General features: G+C 36.5%; 3 protein-coding genes across 4 annotated transcripts; all 3 read right to left on the bottom strand.

The window, feature by feature from the left end:
* Positions 1–40: 40 nt before the first annotated feature.
* LOC105227377 (uncharacterized) lies at positions 41–3,270 on the bottom strand. The gene is made up of 6 exons (XM_011206693.4): positions 1,696–3,270; positions 1,528–1,637; positions 1,247–1,402; positions 1,026–1,186; positions 712–956; positions 41–654 (listed from the first exon to the last, which is right to left on the bottom strand). Exons 1-6 carry the CDS (start codon positions 3,011–3,013, stop codon positions 230–232), a joined length of 2,415 nt encoding a protein of 804 aa, XP_011204995.2. The 5' UTR covers positions 3,014–3,270; the 3' UTR covers positions 41–229.
* Positions 3,271–4,487: 1,217 nt separating this feature from the next.
* Positions 4,488–14,464, bottom strand: LOC105227374 (mucin-5AC). The gene is made up of 7 exons (XM_049458521.1): positions 12,249–14,464; positions 12,058–12,062; positions 10,822–11,497; positions 10,074–10,269; positions 6,982–7,535; positions 6,331–6,508; positions 4,488–5,366 (listed from the first exon to the last, which is right to left on the bottom strand). The coding sequence occupies exons 1-7, from the start codon at positions 14,346–14,348 to the stop codon at positions 4,495–4,497; spliced, it is 4,581 nt and encodes a 1,526-aa protein (XP_049314478.1). The 5' UTR covers positions 14,349–14,464; the 3' UTR covers positions 4,488–4,494.
* On the bottom strand, positions 6,248–10,070 carry LOC105227438 (peritrophin-48). Of its 2 annotated transcripts, XM_049459195.1 has the most exons (3): positions 9,360–10,070; positions 6,982–9,231; positions 6,248–6,508 (listed from the first exon to the last, which is right to left on the bottom strand). In XM_049459195.1, exons 2-3 carry the CDS (start codon positions 7,651–7,653, stop codon positions 6,302–6,304), a joined length of 879 nt encoding a protein of 292 aa, XP_049315152.1. In that variant the 5' UTR covers positions 7,654–9,231; positions 9,360–10,070; the 3' UTR covers positions 6,248–6,301. The 2 variants fall into 2 exon arrangements, with proteins under 2 accessions (XP_049315152.1, XP_029406585.2); XM_029550725.2 differs by lacking the exon at positions 9,360–10,070 and having other exon boundaries at positions 6,982–9,352.
* Positions 14,465–15,552: the final 1,088 nt, after the last annotated feature.

The raw sequence follows: 15,552 nt of genomic DNA, 5'->3' as shown, positions 1-15,552 counted from the left end.
TCTAATACATCTAATATACATATATTAAAATTATTTACTACAAAAAATTCCGTAAATATATTAAAATATACCTAAGACAATTGTCAGTGAGTTGAAAAGGACTCGGATTTAGTCAAATTTAATTTCTTGAATTTCCATTCTAATGCGTTCTCCCTATTAACTATTGTTTACATCGCATTTTATGTAGAAATATCTCATGATGATACGAGTTTTTCCAACTTCAGCTTTTTTACGCAGACCGTTCTTTAGATGATTTGGCCAGCATTTTGTTATATATACTACGATTGTAATGCAAATACCATATGCACTTTTCTGCTGCGTGGCGATACTGCAGTGACTTACTTTTTTGCCACCACTGGCTTCTATCGATTACTTCCACTTCTTCTTGGCCGATCATTAGCCACCGTGGTGTTAAACACGGCACACTCAAATAATAATTTGCGATTTTATGCAGCAATTTGTAACGTTCAGAATGTGTTTGCCACCAAACTAGAGGGCATAGTTCTAAATCTAACGTTTGTTCACATTTGTATCGATTAAATTCCAAATCCATAGCGACTTTCGGCTGCGATTGCTTGGAAGGTGTGTTGTTAATGTTTTGAAGATTCGTCTCACCTGCGGGATTGCTAATACGCTGGAAAAACGATCGTAAACCTGCAAGATATAAATAAGATTACTAAAAGAAATACCCATACTCTTCCGGTTACCAACATGATTTTGATACTGCTTGTGACGAGGCACCTAGGTGATTTTGTTCCAGTTTTACTTTTAAGTTTAACTCCTTAAGCAAATGTGGATACCGATTATATACCAACAGTATTACTTCTGAACGATGAATACTGCCAAAACTATCGGTTTGTTTCTGTAGTGTTGGCTGTGGGCTGGATTGAATGAAATCTTGTTGAAATCGTGGATCAAAAAGCACTGCTTCAGAAAAAAATGAACAACTAGCGATGCTGTAATTACATATCCCAAAATATATTTTGAACACATATATGTATATATTTGTAAACTGTTTTACATACCTACTACGTAACTCAGAACAAACAATTTTTTGCGCTGATTGCAAACAAGCATTGTCATTAGTATTGAATTTTAAAAAATGTTCATCGAATAGTTGCATTACCAACGGACGCACCAGTGTGCAGAACGGCATTTGCTCCGAGTTGATTGTATCAAACGTGATCTATTTAAAAAGGGATAAGCTCTTATTCAAATAAAATTAGATATCTACGACTGCGTGTACCTTTAAGGGTTTAATATATGTAATGAAACTTCCCAGTTCTGATGACATTTCCTTGTACATTTCATCTGCCGCTAAAGGACTATCGAAAAAATCCTGAAGAAGCTTTAGTTTCCACCATGGGCAATATAATCTCACAGTAGATAAGTTTAAATTTTTCTAAAACACATCAATGATATAAGGGGTTTCTAAATATAATTTTTAAATGTTAAAACTATTTAAAATTAGTTATACTTTTGACATTTCACACTCATATTGTAATATATGTACATAAATGTTCATACCTCACTTATTTCAAAAATTTGTTGAAATAATTCAGATACCACGTCTTGTTGGAAGATCAAAGAAAGACACCGGGTTAACATTGACCCTACGCATGGTATTATTTCGATACCTAAATAAAAAATTCATTAAGTAAATTAAGTAATAATTATGTTTACACTAATTCTTACCATTCGCGAGTGCAAATTCCTTAACAATTGAGTTGTTTGCGTTAGTTGTTACAATCGCTGCGCAACGACTAAGATCAAAGTCTTGTAGCGTCCGAATTAAATCTGTATTTTTGCTACAAACAATTTCTTCTAATAAAATACTTTCAAATTTGTATTCAATGTCAAAAATGTGGAAGTTTACATAAACACTTATTATGTCGGTTCCCTCCTTATTTTTAAAGTTTTCAATACTGAATGAATATGGTTTATCTTGTTGCAACAAATTTAAAGCAATGTATTTTTTAAGTGCACATTTCATTTTTGAATAATCGGTCAATATTTTGCTCTCAACTGGCTCTTTATCCACATTGACAAAACCTAACGTATTAAGTAATTGTTTGAAACCCACACCTTGAAGCACGTTAAGCGGCAGTAAATCAGAGACCAACATATTTACAAGAAGTTCGTTGTGAGTTATTACATTTGATTTTTTTGTCAAATCAATTGAGCATGACAATGAGTCACTACAATATACAAACATCGGTTTTTGAGAAATCTCATTGTCAATTATGACTGCTTCATCTTCCGTTAATGCAACCGCGTCGGGGTTCATATCGCCAACATTGAAATCACTGGAACAATTAATTTCTATATTTTCATCGTTTTTCAAATCATTTTCCGTTTCCGAAGTTAAAAATTCATAACTGGTTTCATTTTCTGTAATCGCTTCATGCACATCTTTGTTGATTTCCGTGTTGTCTTGTCTTTCCGAGTGATAATCAGAACCACAATTAATTTCAACAGCTGAGAAGTCGACTGTATGTTCTTGTTGATATTCATTTTGCCGGCTTACTACACCATTGGAAGCCATTAGTTCCACATTAAGCTCTTGTACATTCGTTGTATTTAGACGTCTTATTTTTAATAGACTACTGACATTAGGATCACCCTTATTACTTTCTCTATGTAAGTGTAATTTATCCGAGTTACATTCAATCTTTCCCATTTCGTTCATTATAGCGGCACTACTAAATTCACCAGCATCAGTCATGTCACAAGTACTAGAGAACCCTGGGTTCCGCTGTTTTTGATGATTATGCATTTGATGCAGAGTCTCAGGGTGTCGCGATATAAGATGTGTACGAAGATTAGAGGTATTTTTGTTGTATGTAATGGCAGTACCACATATCGTACATATAATTTTTTGCCGAGTCAATATTTTATTAGTACTATCAGCAGGAAATCCGAAATACTTCCAATAAGGACTTCTCATTGATGAAGGCACAGTGGTGTGCGTATATTCTATCGTTTCTTTATCAGCACAATTTTCTTGTTTCATTTTGGGTCACTCATCAAGTTTTATATTTTTAAAAACTATTGGTAATTATGCCGCATTAATTTTGTTTACATTTACTAAGCGATGGGATTCAGTATCGGTTCATGAGAAATGATGTTTGACGTTCGCCGAAACATTCAGTCTCCGCTAGCAATAGTTGTGAACTCAATAATTTTAGAGAGCAATATTGCCAACGAAAATTGCTTATTAATCACATTGGCAATCAACATAATGATGATAATGAATATTTGTGGGGAAATTGGACTTTTGGTATCAATTATATCCAATCTACAGCAGTAATAGATTCAAATAATTATATACAGTTCCCTTTTATTTAAATACTTTATTTTAATCTTGATTAGCTGCACAGTTGTTTACATAGACTGGGTAATTGCAAACGTATTTAACGCGATCGTACCACTTACCAAGCTCACAAAAGCGATGTACTGCTCGGCCATTAACGCATTCCCAGAAGAATCGGCAATGCATGCAGTCGCCAAATAGGGTGCCATCAGGAACATTGCTACAATCAATCTCACAATCACAGGGCGGACATTTTCCAACCTGACATATTTGCGAGGAAGCATAAAACCGCTGTCCCGGCGGACAATATTGTTGTATGATCATATCGCCATGACAGATAAAATATCCAACGCAGTCAGTAGTATCGGCAATCTTATAACCATAAGGCTTGTCATAACATCGCTGTGAATATTGTGGAGCTGTCATCGTGCTATTTAAAAATCCCTCGCACCAAGTAGTTACCGTAAAAACGATGGCAAGGAATTTAAATATTTTCAGTTCTAAAACAATATTTGTAAAAATTAAATAACTTCCATTATTTTATTATTTATTGAATCACCTATCATATTACTGTGGCACGGATCAGTTGCAAGAATATATATAACTAACATAACGTTACATAAACTTAGGCCCTTTTATAACGGCTGTCTTATCTACGCAATTGATTAACTTGATTATCCAATGCTAACCCATAGGAGTATGCAGCCAGCCTGGTATTTTATTTCTTACGCATGTGTATGTAAAGGAATTTAATTACAAGTATGCATATGATATTCAAACATAAACAAATATTTACATACTTACATATGTATGTTTAATTTAATTTCAAAACAAGTAAACTTGTAATAAATGCAAACTAATAAATATTTTTTGTAATCTACCGTTACTGTCAGCAAGCCATAGGTATGCGTCATTCCAAGTTGGTATTGGAAGGTTACAACTTAGCAAGTTTTAAACGCGTGATTAACCTTCCATCTACAAGTCGCACGGAAACTTCTTGTATTTATGTGGATAGGCATCACATCATCTCAATAGCCCCTAGCAAGTTCCTGGAATTCATCAGAGTGCTGGAGTAGACGGCACAATGGACCTTAGGTCGCGGTTCAAGCCTCAAATTATATTCTATTCTGTCAGTCGTACACACATACACATAATATAAGAAAAATGTTACTAGTTGCAGCTTATTTAGCAATTAATTTATTCAAATTAATATTTAAATCTCGAACACAAACGGCGGTTGTGCGCCATTTACAGCTTTTCGACACAATATCGAAATTGTGGTAAAAAGGACATTTTTGCAATGAAGCATGCCCCTTGATACAGTAAATAAAATACTCACAACGCGACATATGCGGAAATACATGTTGTCCATATATAGGACAATTGATTAGTTCAGCAATTGTGGATTGTGCACCAAATTGACTTCCATTTGATAGAGCATCGGCGGTATTGGCATTGTCACCATTATCGTTGACGGTTGTGTATTGGCCGATACCGACGTCGCCGTTCCACATGTCACAACCAGCTTTTTCGGGCAAGTCGCACTTATCAATTTTCTTATTCCAATGTAGGTTGGCACTACATTCCTGCAATACCGCCTGCCCATAATAACATATGAAGTATTGCTGGCAATTACTATTGCTGCCAACGAAAACGATGCGATTTTGCACAGTTTGCAGTGCACAATATCGGGAAGCACTTAAAGCTTCACTGTTGTCATCATCATCAGTGTTACCGTTATTATTACTATTAGTGTTATTGTTATTACTGCCACTGGGTATAGTAATGTCACAATTGACATTTTCGACGGTGTCGCAGAGTTTACTGACCGAATTGAATAGCATAGTCGGCGGGCAGGGCGCCATCACTGCCTGTCCATTTTCCAAACACAAGTAGAATGACCGGCAATCATCGGGATTTCTATCGAATTCTCCAGCGGTGTGGTTTAGACATATATTGTTTTGACGGCCTTTCTTATGCGGGGTTATGGAAATTGACGTATATGATTGGGACTGTTGTATTATTGTTGTCCAGGCCAAACAAATGTACACAACTGTGTCAATGATTAAAGTAAAAGATTTTTTATGTACAGTCTCGAAAATGTATGCACTTATGTTTTGTTGTACCTTTCAGCGGTGTCATCGGTTTCAACGACATTCTCATAGGCACTTCCGAAATACGTAAAAAAAAGTCTTTGTGAGTGAATTTGCGTGCTTTGCACTACACCACGTGAAATGTTCTAACTTTATGTTCAATTTTGAGCCCCAACCAAGAGATATTGCGATATATCTACATGCGTACAAACATACATATGTACATACATTTTTTCATTAATTAAGTTGTACATATAACGGTGTAAGCGCACAGTAGCGGTTAAATTTAAATATGTATGTATGTGTATATATGTATTTGCATTAGTGTTAGTATCTTTATGCTAATAAACCACAGACATCGTTCAAATTAAGATAATATCAGGGGTAATAGCGAAAAAAGAGAAAAGCGCTTTACGACATTTCAATTTCCGCTCAATATTTTAATATCTGACTTATACACACAACCACACAAATGGTAAATACATTTAGAAAAGTCATTTGATTTACGTTTAATAGCAATTTCGCAGTCGCCGATTGGTCGGGGTTCATGAAACCTCCGTTTGTTCATCCAAAATATTTATAATATGCCTAAACGGTGGATGCAAATTGTTGTTGGCCAATATCGCCCATGCCCTTGGTTGGAAAGGTTGAAAAGGGAGGCGTATAAGCGCCAAACCGAAGACGCACTTAAGCCATCATCCACTGATGTCCCTTACTTAGCAAAAATTGATGTACTATATGTAGTATGTATTTACACTTCAAATTCAATTAGGGCTTTCATCCTAAAAACCCACCGAATGTTCCCATAAATGTAACTCTCGAAAATTCGTATTACCATAAATAAGTTTTTTGATACATTTTTATTACATAAAATTATAAATACGTTTTCTTGAAATCATTGCATTATTCTTCTGTTGTAACAACTTGCTTGCTGAAGCGCCGTACAAGCACGTCGTTCAAAGTCCCAGCCATATTTAAAGGGGCATTGCTGCAGCAAAAGATAGCCATTGCGACAGGAATAGAAGTAGTTACAATTCGTTTCATGAGGATATAAATCGGTCGTATGTAGCTGGCATTGCTCTCTTGGATTGCTGAAAACAGTCTGTAAAGGTGATGCATGAAAGGAGTTTTCATTTAATTCAGACATAAAATAATCAATAAAGAAAAAAAGACATGTGTGCTAACAGCAATTACTGAAAATAAAAAAAAAATTTACGAAAAACAGTAAATGACGTCAGGGCCGTAGAGGGAAAACCGAAACCCGAGGTTGACTATACTGAATTTTTGGTGAAAAAAGCTACAATAATTGTTGGAAAGCAGCTGGCCCTCTGATGACTCCAGGCGTAGAGAGGAAGCTGAGCCCCGAGATTAATTGTAGTGTATTGTTGAAGAAAAAAACTGCAATCATTGTTGCAGAGCACCATGACACCCTGAGAACTCTGGGCACGGGAGGAATTATCACTGTTCCCTCCTTTCTTCTTCACCGATTGAAGTAAAACGTATTCCATCATTACAAAATGGTACAAATACGATTATAATAGCGATTTTAAATATACCAAAATCCTAAACACTTACCTGACACCGAACGTTCTCCGCATAATCACATTTCCCGGTATTGGAATTAAAATGTAGCATAGAAGAACAGTGCATGGCCATTTGTTGGCCACGATAACAAATAAAATAATCTGAGCAAGTTTTCGGATGTGGCACGAAAATCATTTGATTTGGATTATCCGTTAACGGACACTCGGTTGATATTATAATGGCTATAGCGCCCTCCTTTACGGGCGGAGCCACTGAAGTTGCAATAGATTCACTTAGCGCACTTGTGGTGTTCGTGTTATCGGAGCTCGTCTGACTGGTCGTAGTCTGTGTTGGTGCTGACGAGCTGGATGCTATTACTGTAGAAGAAAATGTTGAATTGGCCGGTGCGGTCATTGCAGCTTGGGTTGGTGCCGTTTGCATGGAGCTGGGACTGGAGCTGTTTGTGTTGTAGAGCTGGCAGGTGACAAGATGCTCGGGATCACACGTTTGTAATAGTTCATTAAAATAATCGCCATCTGCGCATTCGCCCTCATAGGATTCGTCACCAGCACAGTATATGTAATGTCTACAAGACGTATTGCTGGCTATAAATGCGTAATTTGGTTTATTTTCGCATGCCTCATAGGTATCGCTATAAACACCGATTACGAAGGAACTGATCAAAAGCGCGGTGAGTTCATAATACCATCGACGACTAGACATTTTTATTATTTCAATAAAATAGTTTTTTAGATATTTTTCCGATCGCCCAAATGTATAAATATATCTTGTGTTATATGGATGATGTGTTACGCACAACTAAACAATTTGAATTCATACCGACGGATGGGCGAATGGTGCCAAAGGCATTCATTTCGATAATGTACTATGTAGATTGTTTTCAGAGTGTTGTGTGTTTTCAATAAACTTCAATTTTTGTATGTTTATGCACATATGTATGTACACACAGTCATAAGTGTAGGTATGTATGAAAATACAAGAAATAATAATTTGGCAGAAAGTATGCTATCTATCCAAACCTATGCTATCTGCACATGGCCAATGACACGTTTTTAATTTACAAAAATCTGAGTTTGAGCATGGGGAATAACAACAAAAACTCCAGTCCAAGTATCCAGATGATTATGATCAATTTCGTTTTTTGATTCGTCGATAACCCTGAAGCATTTTGCAGCTTTTCACGTTGAAACCCAATTCTGTAATTTCGAAGAATGGTTTACAGTCCTTGGCTGGATAAGAATACGAGTCCGTTCCGGTTATCTAGACCCGACTGTCGTGGGAACTTTACGAAGAGCCATCTCTTACAGTGGTCTGTATAAGAATCGATATCAAGATAGCCTCACCGCTGATTCCATGCGCGGAAAGGTAGGGGCCAACTGCTCATTCATATATGTATGTACATACATATGTACATATATATTTATGTACATAAGTAAACTGTAATAAATTGTAACAATTTGTAAAAAGAGGCAAATTTTAATTAGCCACTCTACAACTTGCTCTTTATCTAAGCGGATGTTTAACATTAATATACATATATGTATGTATGTATATATATATATATTACATATACATGTATGTGTGTATAAAAGAGTAAATGTGAAAATTGATTGATTATATTCTCAAGAACTTCCGTTACTGATTGTGTAATCTGAAGTAGGTTGTAATATTCAGGACAAAATAAACATGTATCTCTTGAGAGGCTACTTCACACCTATTATGAACTTCAAGTACAAATAGTCAGCTAACTTTATTTTTACATATGAATAATCGTTTTTCGTTTACATTGTGATGCTCTGTGCAATGTCAATTATCCACATAATGTTCCAGCGTCTCATACCTCCGAATCCCCTTTTCCATTTAAGTGTAGGTGTCCTGTGATGACCCCTACAATGTTACTAAGCTCCCTTTTGCTTAGAAGTAGGAGCTGTTTGTTCAATCCACAAATCAGTAAAGAAGCTGAATAGTCTGGGGCAGCTTAGGAAATTACTACAGAAGAAGCCCGTTCTTGTACGTATTTCACGCTTTGGTCCGTCGATGGATTTCGCTGTTGGGACTGTTGATCACAAAATTTGCTCCATTCTTTTGTATTGGGGAATAAAAACGTTGTTTTTACGGTCGCATGTAATGTAGCCTGAGTTCATTAACAAGGTCGAGTATGTTGTCATGACTGCGATGGCGTCAAGTCTGACTCCAATCGCCTAAAATCACTAGCCGGCTAGCCGTAAGCATTGCTTCATACTTCAAATGTGTATGTATTGGCCAGATGTCAAGGATAACCTTGTAGTTTAATAAAATTAAGAAATGGAAGCAAATTAAGTCATCATAAACCTTTTCAAATTAACCTACTTGTATCATGTCTTATACTTCACTTTATAAAATTCTTGAAGTGAAATACAATAACTCACCATACAAATTTGGCCGTTTCGGACTAGTACAATTTCAATCCAGAAGCACGTTCTAATTGTAAAGTAAATTTATTTGACTAGTTGGTTGTTTTACTGCAAAGTATTTGCTCACAGGCGTACCTACATATATGTACATACATAGTATACAAACATATTTACGCGAATTCCACGACAAGCCTTGATGGCGTTTATCAACAGGCTTTTATCTGATGTCTCGTATGTATTTTAGCGATGTACACATGCCTGTAACTGTGTATGCGTAAAGATTGAACTTCATTTTGATTGCAAATGCAATATAGGAAAATAGAAATTGTCGATATGTTCTCATAAATTGAACGTGACGACCACTCTACTAAAATGAAATTCCAACGGAATGACTGATAGTTCACGATGCGTCAGAATAACTGCAAATCTCTAACTTTACATGCTCCTCAATTTTTTTATCTATCCGAATTCGAACTATTGGGTGTTATTTACATATAGGCATACATATATGTATGTATGTATTTAAATCACTACTTTTGCATGGAAATTAACTTTTGTATATACATACGTATGTGTAATCTAAAGATTCATAAATTATTATTTAAGGCAATTGTTAATATCGATATCGAAAAAAGTACAGGTGCATTTATGTATATACGTACATATGTATAAGCCTAGGTACTTTGTACTTAGTATATGTTATAGTTCATTTACGCCTCCTTCATGTACGCCTCGAGCCTTCGAAACATTTTGCCTGGTCAAGAAGCACACAAGAACGTCTTTCAATGTCCCATCCGTAATAAAAAGGGCATTGCTGCACCGTTAGAAAACCTTTGATGCAGTAATAGAAATAATTACATTTCTGTGGATGCGGAAAGAAGTCGGTGACCTGTGGTAAACATTTATTCGCATTTGGTCGATCGATCTGGATAAACGAAATATGTGGATTTAAGTTTAAATTAATTTTTAATATACTCATACATATGTACTATAGCAACAAAGTCAAATTTATTGGGCACTATAACTTCTGACAGTTGAAAACTATGATATACACTAGCTCATATAATTGGCCTTCAAAAAGCCGCTCATGGATATTAAAACAAATAAAGTGATTATGTGCTACCGCCCAAGGCGTCGCATTCCAATAGCCTGACTATGGTGTGCGTGCCACTGTATTGCTTCCGAACTCGAAGGAGTTTCTGGAAGTGTGAATAATTCTCTGCTATATCTGCAAATCAGATTTTATCAAAGCTCTAAAGCGTATGTGGGTTTGGACCACCTTTTCAAGGTAATGAACCTTAGTTTAAATGCTAAGGATGTGTTAAGTTTTTGCGTGGTAAAGTGTATATCGCTTTCTACCATGTACAGTTTTAGTTCCAATTAGATGAATATGTGTAATAAACTTATTAAAGTTAATTCGCGCTTGGTAATTTTGCTACGAACTTAATAATGTACATTTGTCTTTCTGAAAACTCACCATGCACTGCACATTTTCGGGAAAATCACATTTAGCTGTATGTATATTAAAGTGTAAATTATCCGTACAACGCATTTCAATGGCTTGGCCGTGATAACAAAGATAATAGCCTGTACAAGACTGAGTATTCGCCGTGAATACGATTGTTTGGGGATCCTCGACCGTGGGACAGTGATCCCTTACTACTGGCGCAACGACAATCGGTTCTAAAGTGCTTGTACTCAAATCATTATTGGTGGTTATTTGTGGGGCTTCGGTCGTTGTTGCAGCGGTTGGTCTCGTTGTGGCAGGTGCCTCAGTTTCTTCCGGGTCTTCAGGCTCTTCGGATTCAACCGGGTCCTCAGGATCTGACTCGCCGACGTCATCCAAAAAGCAGTAAACATTTTCCGCATCGTCACAAGCGTCACCATCAAAATATTGACCTTCATCACATTCTCCTGAATAAGAATCGTCACCATTACAATATATATACATTTGACAACTCTGTGAACTCTTTACAAATGTATCGTCGGGCTCATTTTCACATTCTTCAAATATTTCCGCGTTTGTTATACATAAGTAAGGTAACATTAAAATGAATGCCATTAAAATCATTTGATATCGCATTTTCTCCATTTCATCCAAATTTGTAGCCAAAAAATTGCAACGATTTGTTCTATTTCTTAATATTTGTATTCTTTTTATTTAAAATTGTTAAGAAATCTGTAGCAAGTGAAATATTTAGCACTACTTATTTCAACTCAACACAATTCTTTTCAACTTCACGAACTTCCGTTAACTGAATGCGGAGCCTGAGTGAACATTAACTTTATTACATACATATGTTCGTCCTAAGGTCGATGATATCATATCACTTTCAACTTATGTCTATTATGTACAATCAATACCTTTTAATAAAATCAATTTTCTTCTCTTTATCAATTGCTCATCATCACAACTATCAGTTTGGTGAAATTAGATCTTCTGTTCGGGAGCGGACGAAATTGGGAAAATAAAACTTTGAATGGTACAAACAAAAGTCCGTCCAAAGAAGCGTTAAATTATAAAATCCTCAGAGTATAACTTTCCTTTTTTATTTATATTTATATTTATACATATATACATACGAATACGCTAAATCGCTGGGCATCCGTATCCGACAACAAAGAATCTTGAATAGAGTTCATAGCAATAGTAGAAACTGTGCCTATGCGCATTGCGCTTATGTAGATATGTATGATGCTAGTGTGTACTTACAGACACTAAAAATATCTTTTCGAGTTTAAAGAGTTCAGAAAATAATAATTTTATTCCAATAATAATCTTACTTAACACTTTACGACACTTATTAATTTATTGACACCAATTAGGAAAAAATATTATATATGTATGTATGTATGTGCATACATACGAGTACTATCGACAAATGCTCACAAAAGGCAGCATCAGTTCTGATTCGCATTACATGTTACATTTTCTGGGTAGTTACAAACGTCTAGCTTTACATCAAACCAAAGCGTCGACGGGCAACGCATTCGTATGGCCTGTCCATAACTACATACATAATAACGGTTACAGTCAACTGGATCAGGAAGGAAGGTTCCTGTTTTCAAGTTTGCGCATGATGGTGGTGCTGTGGCAGTTGTTGTTGTCTTATATGTAGAGGAAGATATAGTTGTGGTAGACGTTTTCGATGTTAGATCCGTAGTACTTTCCGATGAGGAAGTCACAGCTGGAGTAGAATCGGATGTTGTAGGTGTTTCGGTTGTAGTTGTCGTTGTAAGAACCGTAGTACTTTCCGTTGATGTATTCACAGCTGGAGTAGAATCGGATGTTGTAGGTGTTTCGGGTGTAGTTGTCGTTGTAAGAACCGTAGTACTTTCCGTTGAGGAAGTCACAGCTGAAGTAGAATCAGGTGTGGTAGATGTTATGATTGTAGTAGTTGTTGTAAAATCTGGAGATGTTTCAGGACGACCACTTGCATCACATGTTACTTTTTCAGGATAGTTACACACGTTTAGTTTTACATCAAACCAAAGCGTCGGCGGGCAACGCATTCGTATGGCTTGTCCATAGCTACATACATAATAACGGTTGCAGTCAACTGGATCTGGAAGGAAGGTTCCTGTTTTCAAGTTTTCGCATGATGGTGGGGCTGGGCCAGTTGTTGTTGTTTGATATGTAGAGGAAGATACAGCTGGAGTAGAATCTGTTGTGGTAGGCGTTAATGATGTAGTGGTCGTTGTAAGATCCGTAGTACTTTCCGTTGAGGAAGTCACAGCTGGAGTAGAATCGGATGTTGTAGGTGTTTCGGGTGTAGTTGTCGTTGTAAGAACCGTAGTACTTTCCGTTGAGGAAGTCACAACTGGAGTAGAATCGGATGTTGTAGGTGTTTCGGGTGTAGTTGTCGTTGTAAGAACCGTAGTACTTTCCGTTGAGGAAGTCACAGCTGGAGTAGAATCAGTTGTGGTAGATGCTATGACTGTAGTAGTTGTTGTAAAATCTGGAGATGTTTCAGGACGATCACTTGCATCACATGTTACTTTTTCAGGATAGTTACACACGTTTAGTTTTACATCAAACCAAAGCGTCGGCGGGCAACGCATTCGTATGGCTTGTCCATAGCTACATACATAATAACGGTTGCAGTCAACTGGATCTGGAAGGAAGGTTCCTGTTTTCAAGTTCTCGCATGATGGTGGGGCTGGGCCAGTTGTTGTTGTTTGATATGTAGAGGAAGATACAGCTGGAGTAGAATCAGTAGTGGTAGGCGTTAATGATGTAGTGGTCGTTGTAAGATCCGTAGTACTCTCCGTGGTGGAAGTCACAGCTGGAGTTGAATCTGTTGTGGTATCTTTAGTAGTTGTTTCCCCACCCGGAGGTTCAGGTGATGTTATGGGGTTGTCAGTATTTGTCGTGGAATCAGTGGAAACAGTTGGAGATGTTTCCGGCTGACCATTGGTCGAACTTGTCATTGTCGAAGTTCCTTGGCTGGTTGACGTGTCACTGGAGATCTCTGTTGTGGAAGTGGTGCCATCTGAAGCATTTGTAATAAGCGTTGTTTCAGTTGACAAATTCGTTGTGTCTTCGCTAGTGGGAGAAGTATCAGTGGAATAATCCGTTGGACTCGAACTTGTCGAAGATGACTGAGGAGATTCAGTACTGCTATCTTCAAAAGATGAACCTGTGGTTTCTTCAGTAGAATCGTTTGTGAAGTCGCTTATTGTATTGCTGGTAGTACCAGAAGTTGTCTCGACACTGCTACAATCATTCCCAGAAGTTGTAGAGTCTGACGAGATTGTGGTTGTTGTTTGACAATTGCATGGGGGGCAACGCCCTATTATACAGCAACTCAAAGCATCGCTGTACTTTGCACCTGGTGGACAATATTGTTGTATGTATTCATTATCGTAAAGTGCAAAATATCCAACACAATCCTCAGGATCAGGCTTTGTCGGCATCGGCAGGTTATATAGGCAGCCATCCGATTGGGACTGTGCAGTCACAGTAGAAAAAATATATACTAACAGTAGCGTTACCAATATCATGATATTGGATTCATACAAAGACTACCAAAAGGAAAGAGAACGTCTTCTAACCGTCAAGTTGTTTACTAAAATATATACTATATGAATATTTCCGTCGGATACTTTCGATATAAATGAGTCTATTGTTGTATTTATAGTGAATTTTGTTCAAAACAAGCTTTTTTTAAAGCTTTCTTGGAATAATACTAATATATAGCTTCTATGTAATCAAAAGCAATTAAGATAACGATAGAGTACTTCATCCTATTTATATGGGTAGATACTGTATGCATGCATACATTTGCATATGTATGTGCATGTATAGGTATTTGGTAGAAGACCTGTTAATAAAATGCGGTCTTAAATAAATATAGGTGTATTTCGAATTGGACATTATTAATTAAATGGACCCATTGAGAATAGTAATACATTCTAGCAATCAACGATAACACTGCTCCAAGTTTGCAAGCTTACAGCATTTTGACCACTGTATGTTTCAGTTGTTGTAACGTTTTTATATACCCCTATTTGGATGTAAAGTAGGATAATGGTATACAGGACGTGGTCTAGTCTAGATAAGATAATAACTGGAATTTGAGGATGGTGTTACGTACCAGACGTTCTTATTAAGGTTATGTATTTTTAGGCCGGTCGCGAAACTCTTGAGTATATACTACATATATGATCGCTCATCACTCTTCGCCTAAAATTATAGATTTTCGCGACTGTCCTAAAATTATATAACTCATACAAGACAGGACGTGACCTGGCAGTAAACGTAAAAGAGTGTTGAGCGATCATATATACCCAAAAGTTTCGGTAAGTTTTGTTAATTGTAAGGAATCTGTGGTGATTGACGTATAATTTAAATAAACATATTTGTGGAAAATATTAATTAAACATTTCATAATGATTTTACCACGCTAATACTTACGAATTTCAAGCTTGTTTGGTTCGCCCCATTTCATAAGCGCTTGTCATATATTTAATATTAATTGTGATAATTGGATCGTGATCCATGTTAAGAATTGATGGATTGCAGGTATATGACACATATTCAACTATCGCGTCAGTATTCGTCTTCAATTGTGACATTTGAATATGTTAATACTTGTCTATACAAATAACTGATAAAAAACATTTTTAATAAAAATCGCACGATTTTTAATTTTTTCTTCAAAGTACGTCAATATTGCATAATAAACGTTCAATAAATATGGCCATT

This window comes from Bactrocera dorsalis, chromosome 5 (genome assembly GCF_023373825.1).
Source record: "Bactrocera dorsalis isolate Fly_Bdor chromosome 5, ASM2337382v1, whole genome shotgun sequence".
Taxonomy (NCBI): Eukaryota; Metazoa; Arthropoda; class Insecta; order Diptera; family Tephritidae; genus Bactrocera; species Bactrocera dorsalis.
Note: the sequence above shows the minus strand (reverse complement) of the source record. Positions and strands in the feature narration are given on the sequence as shown.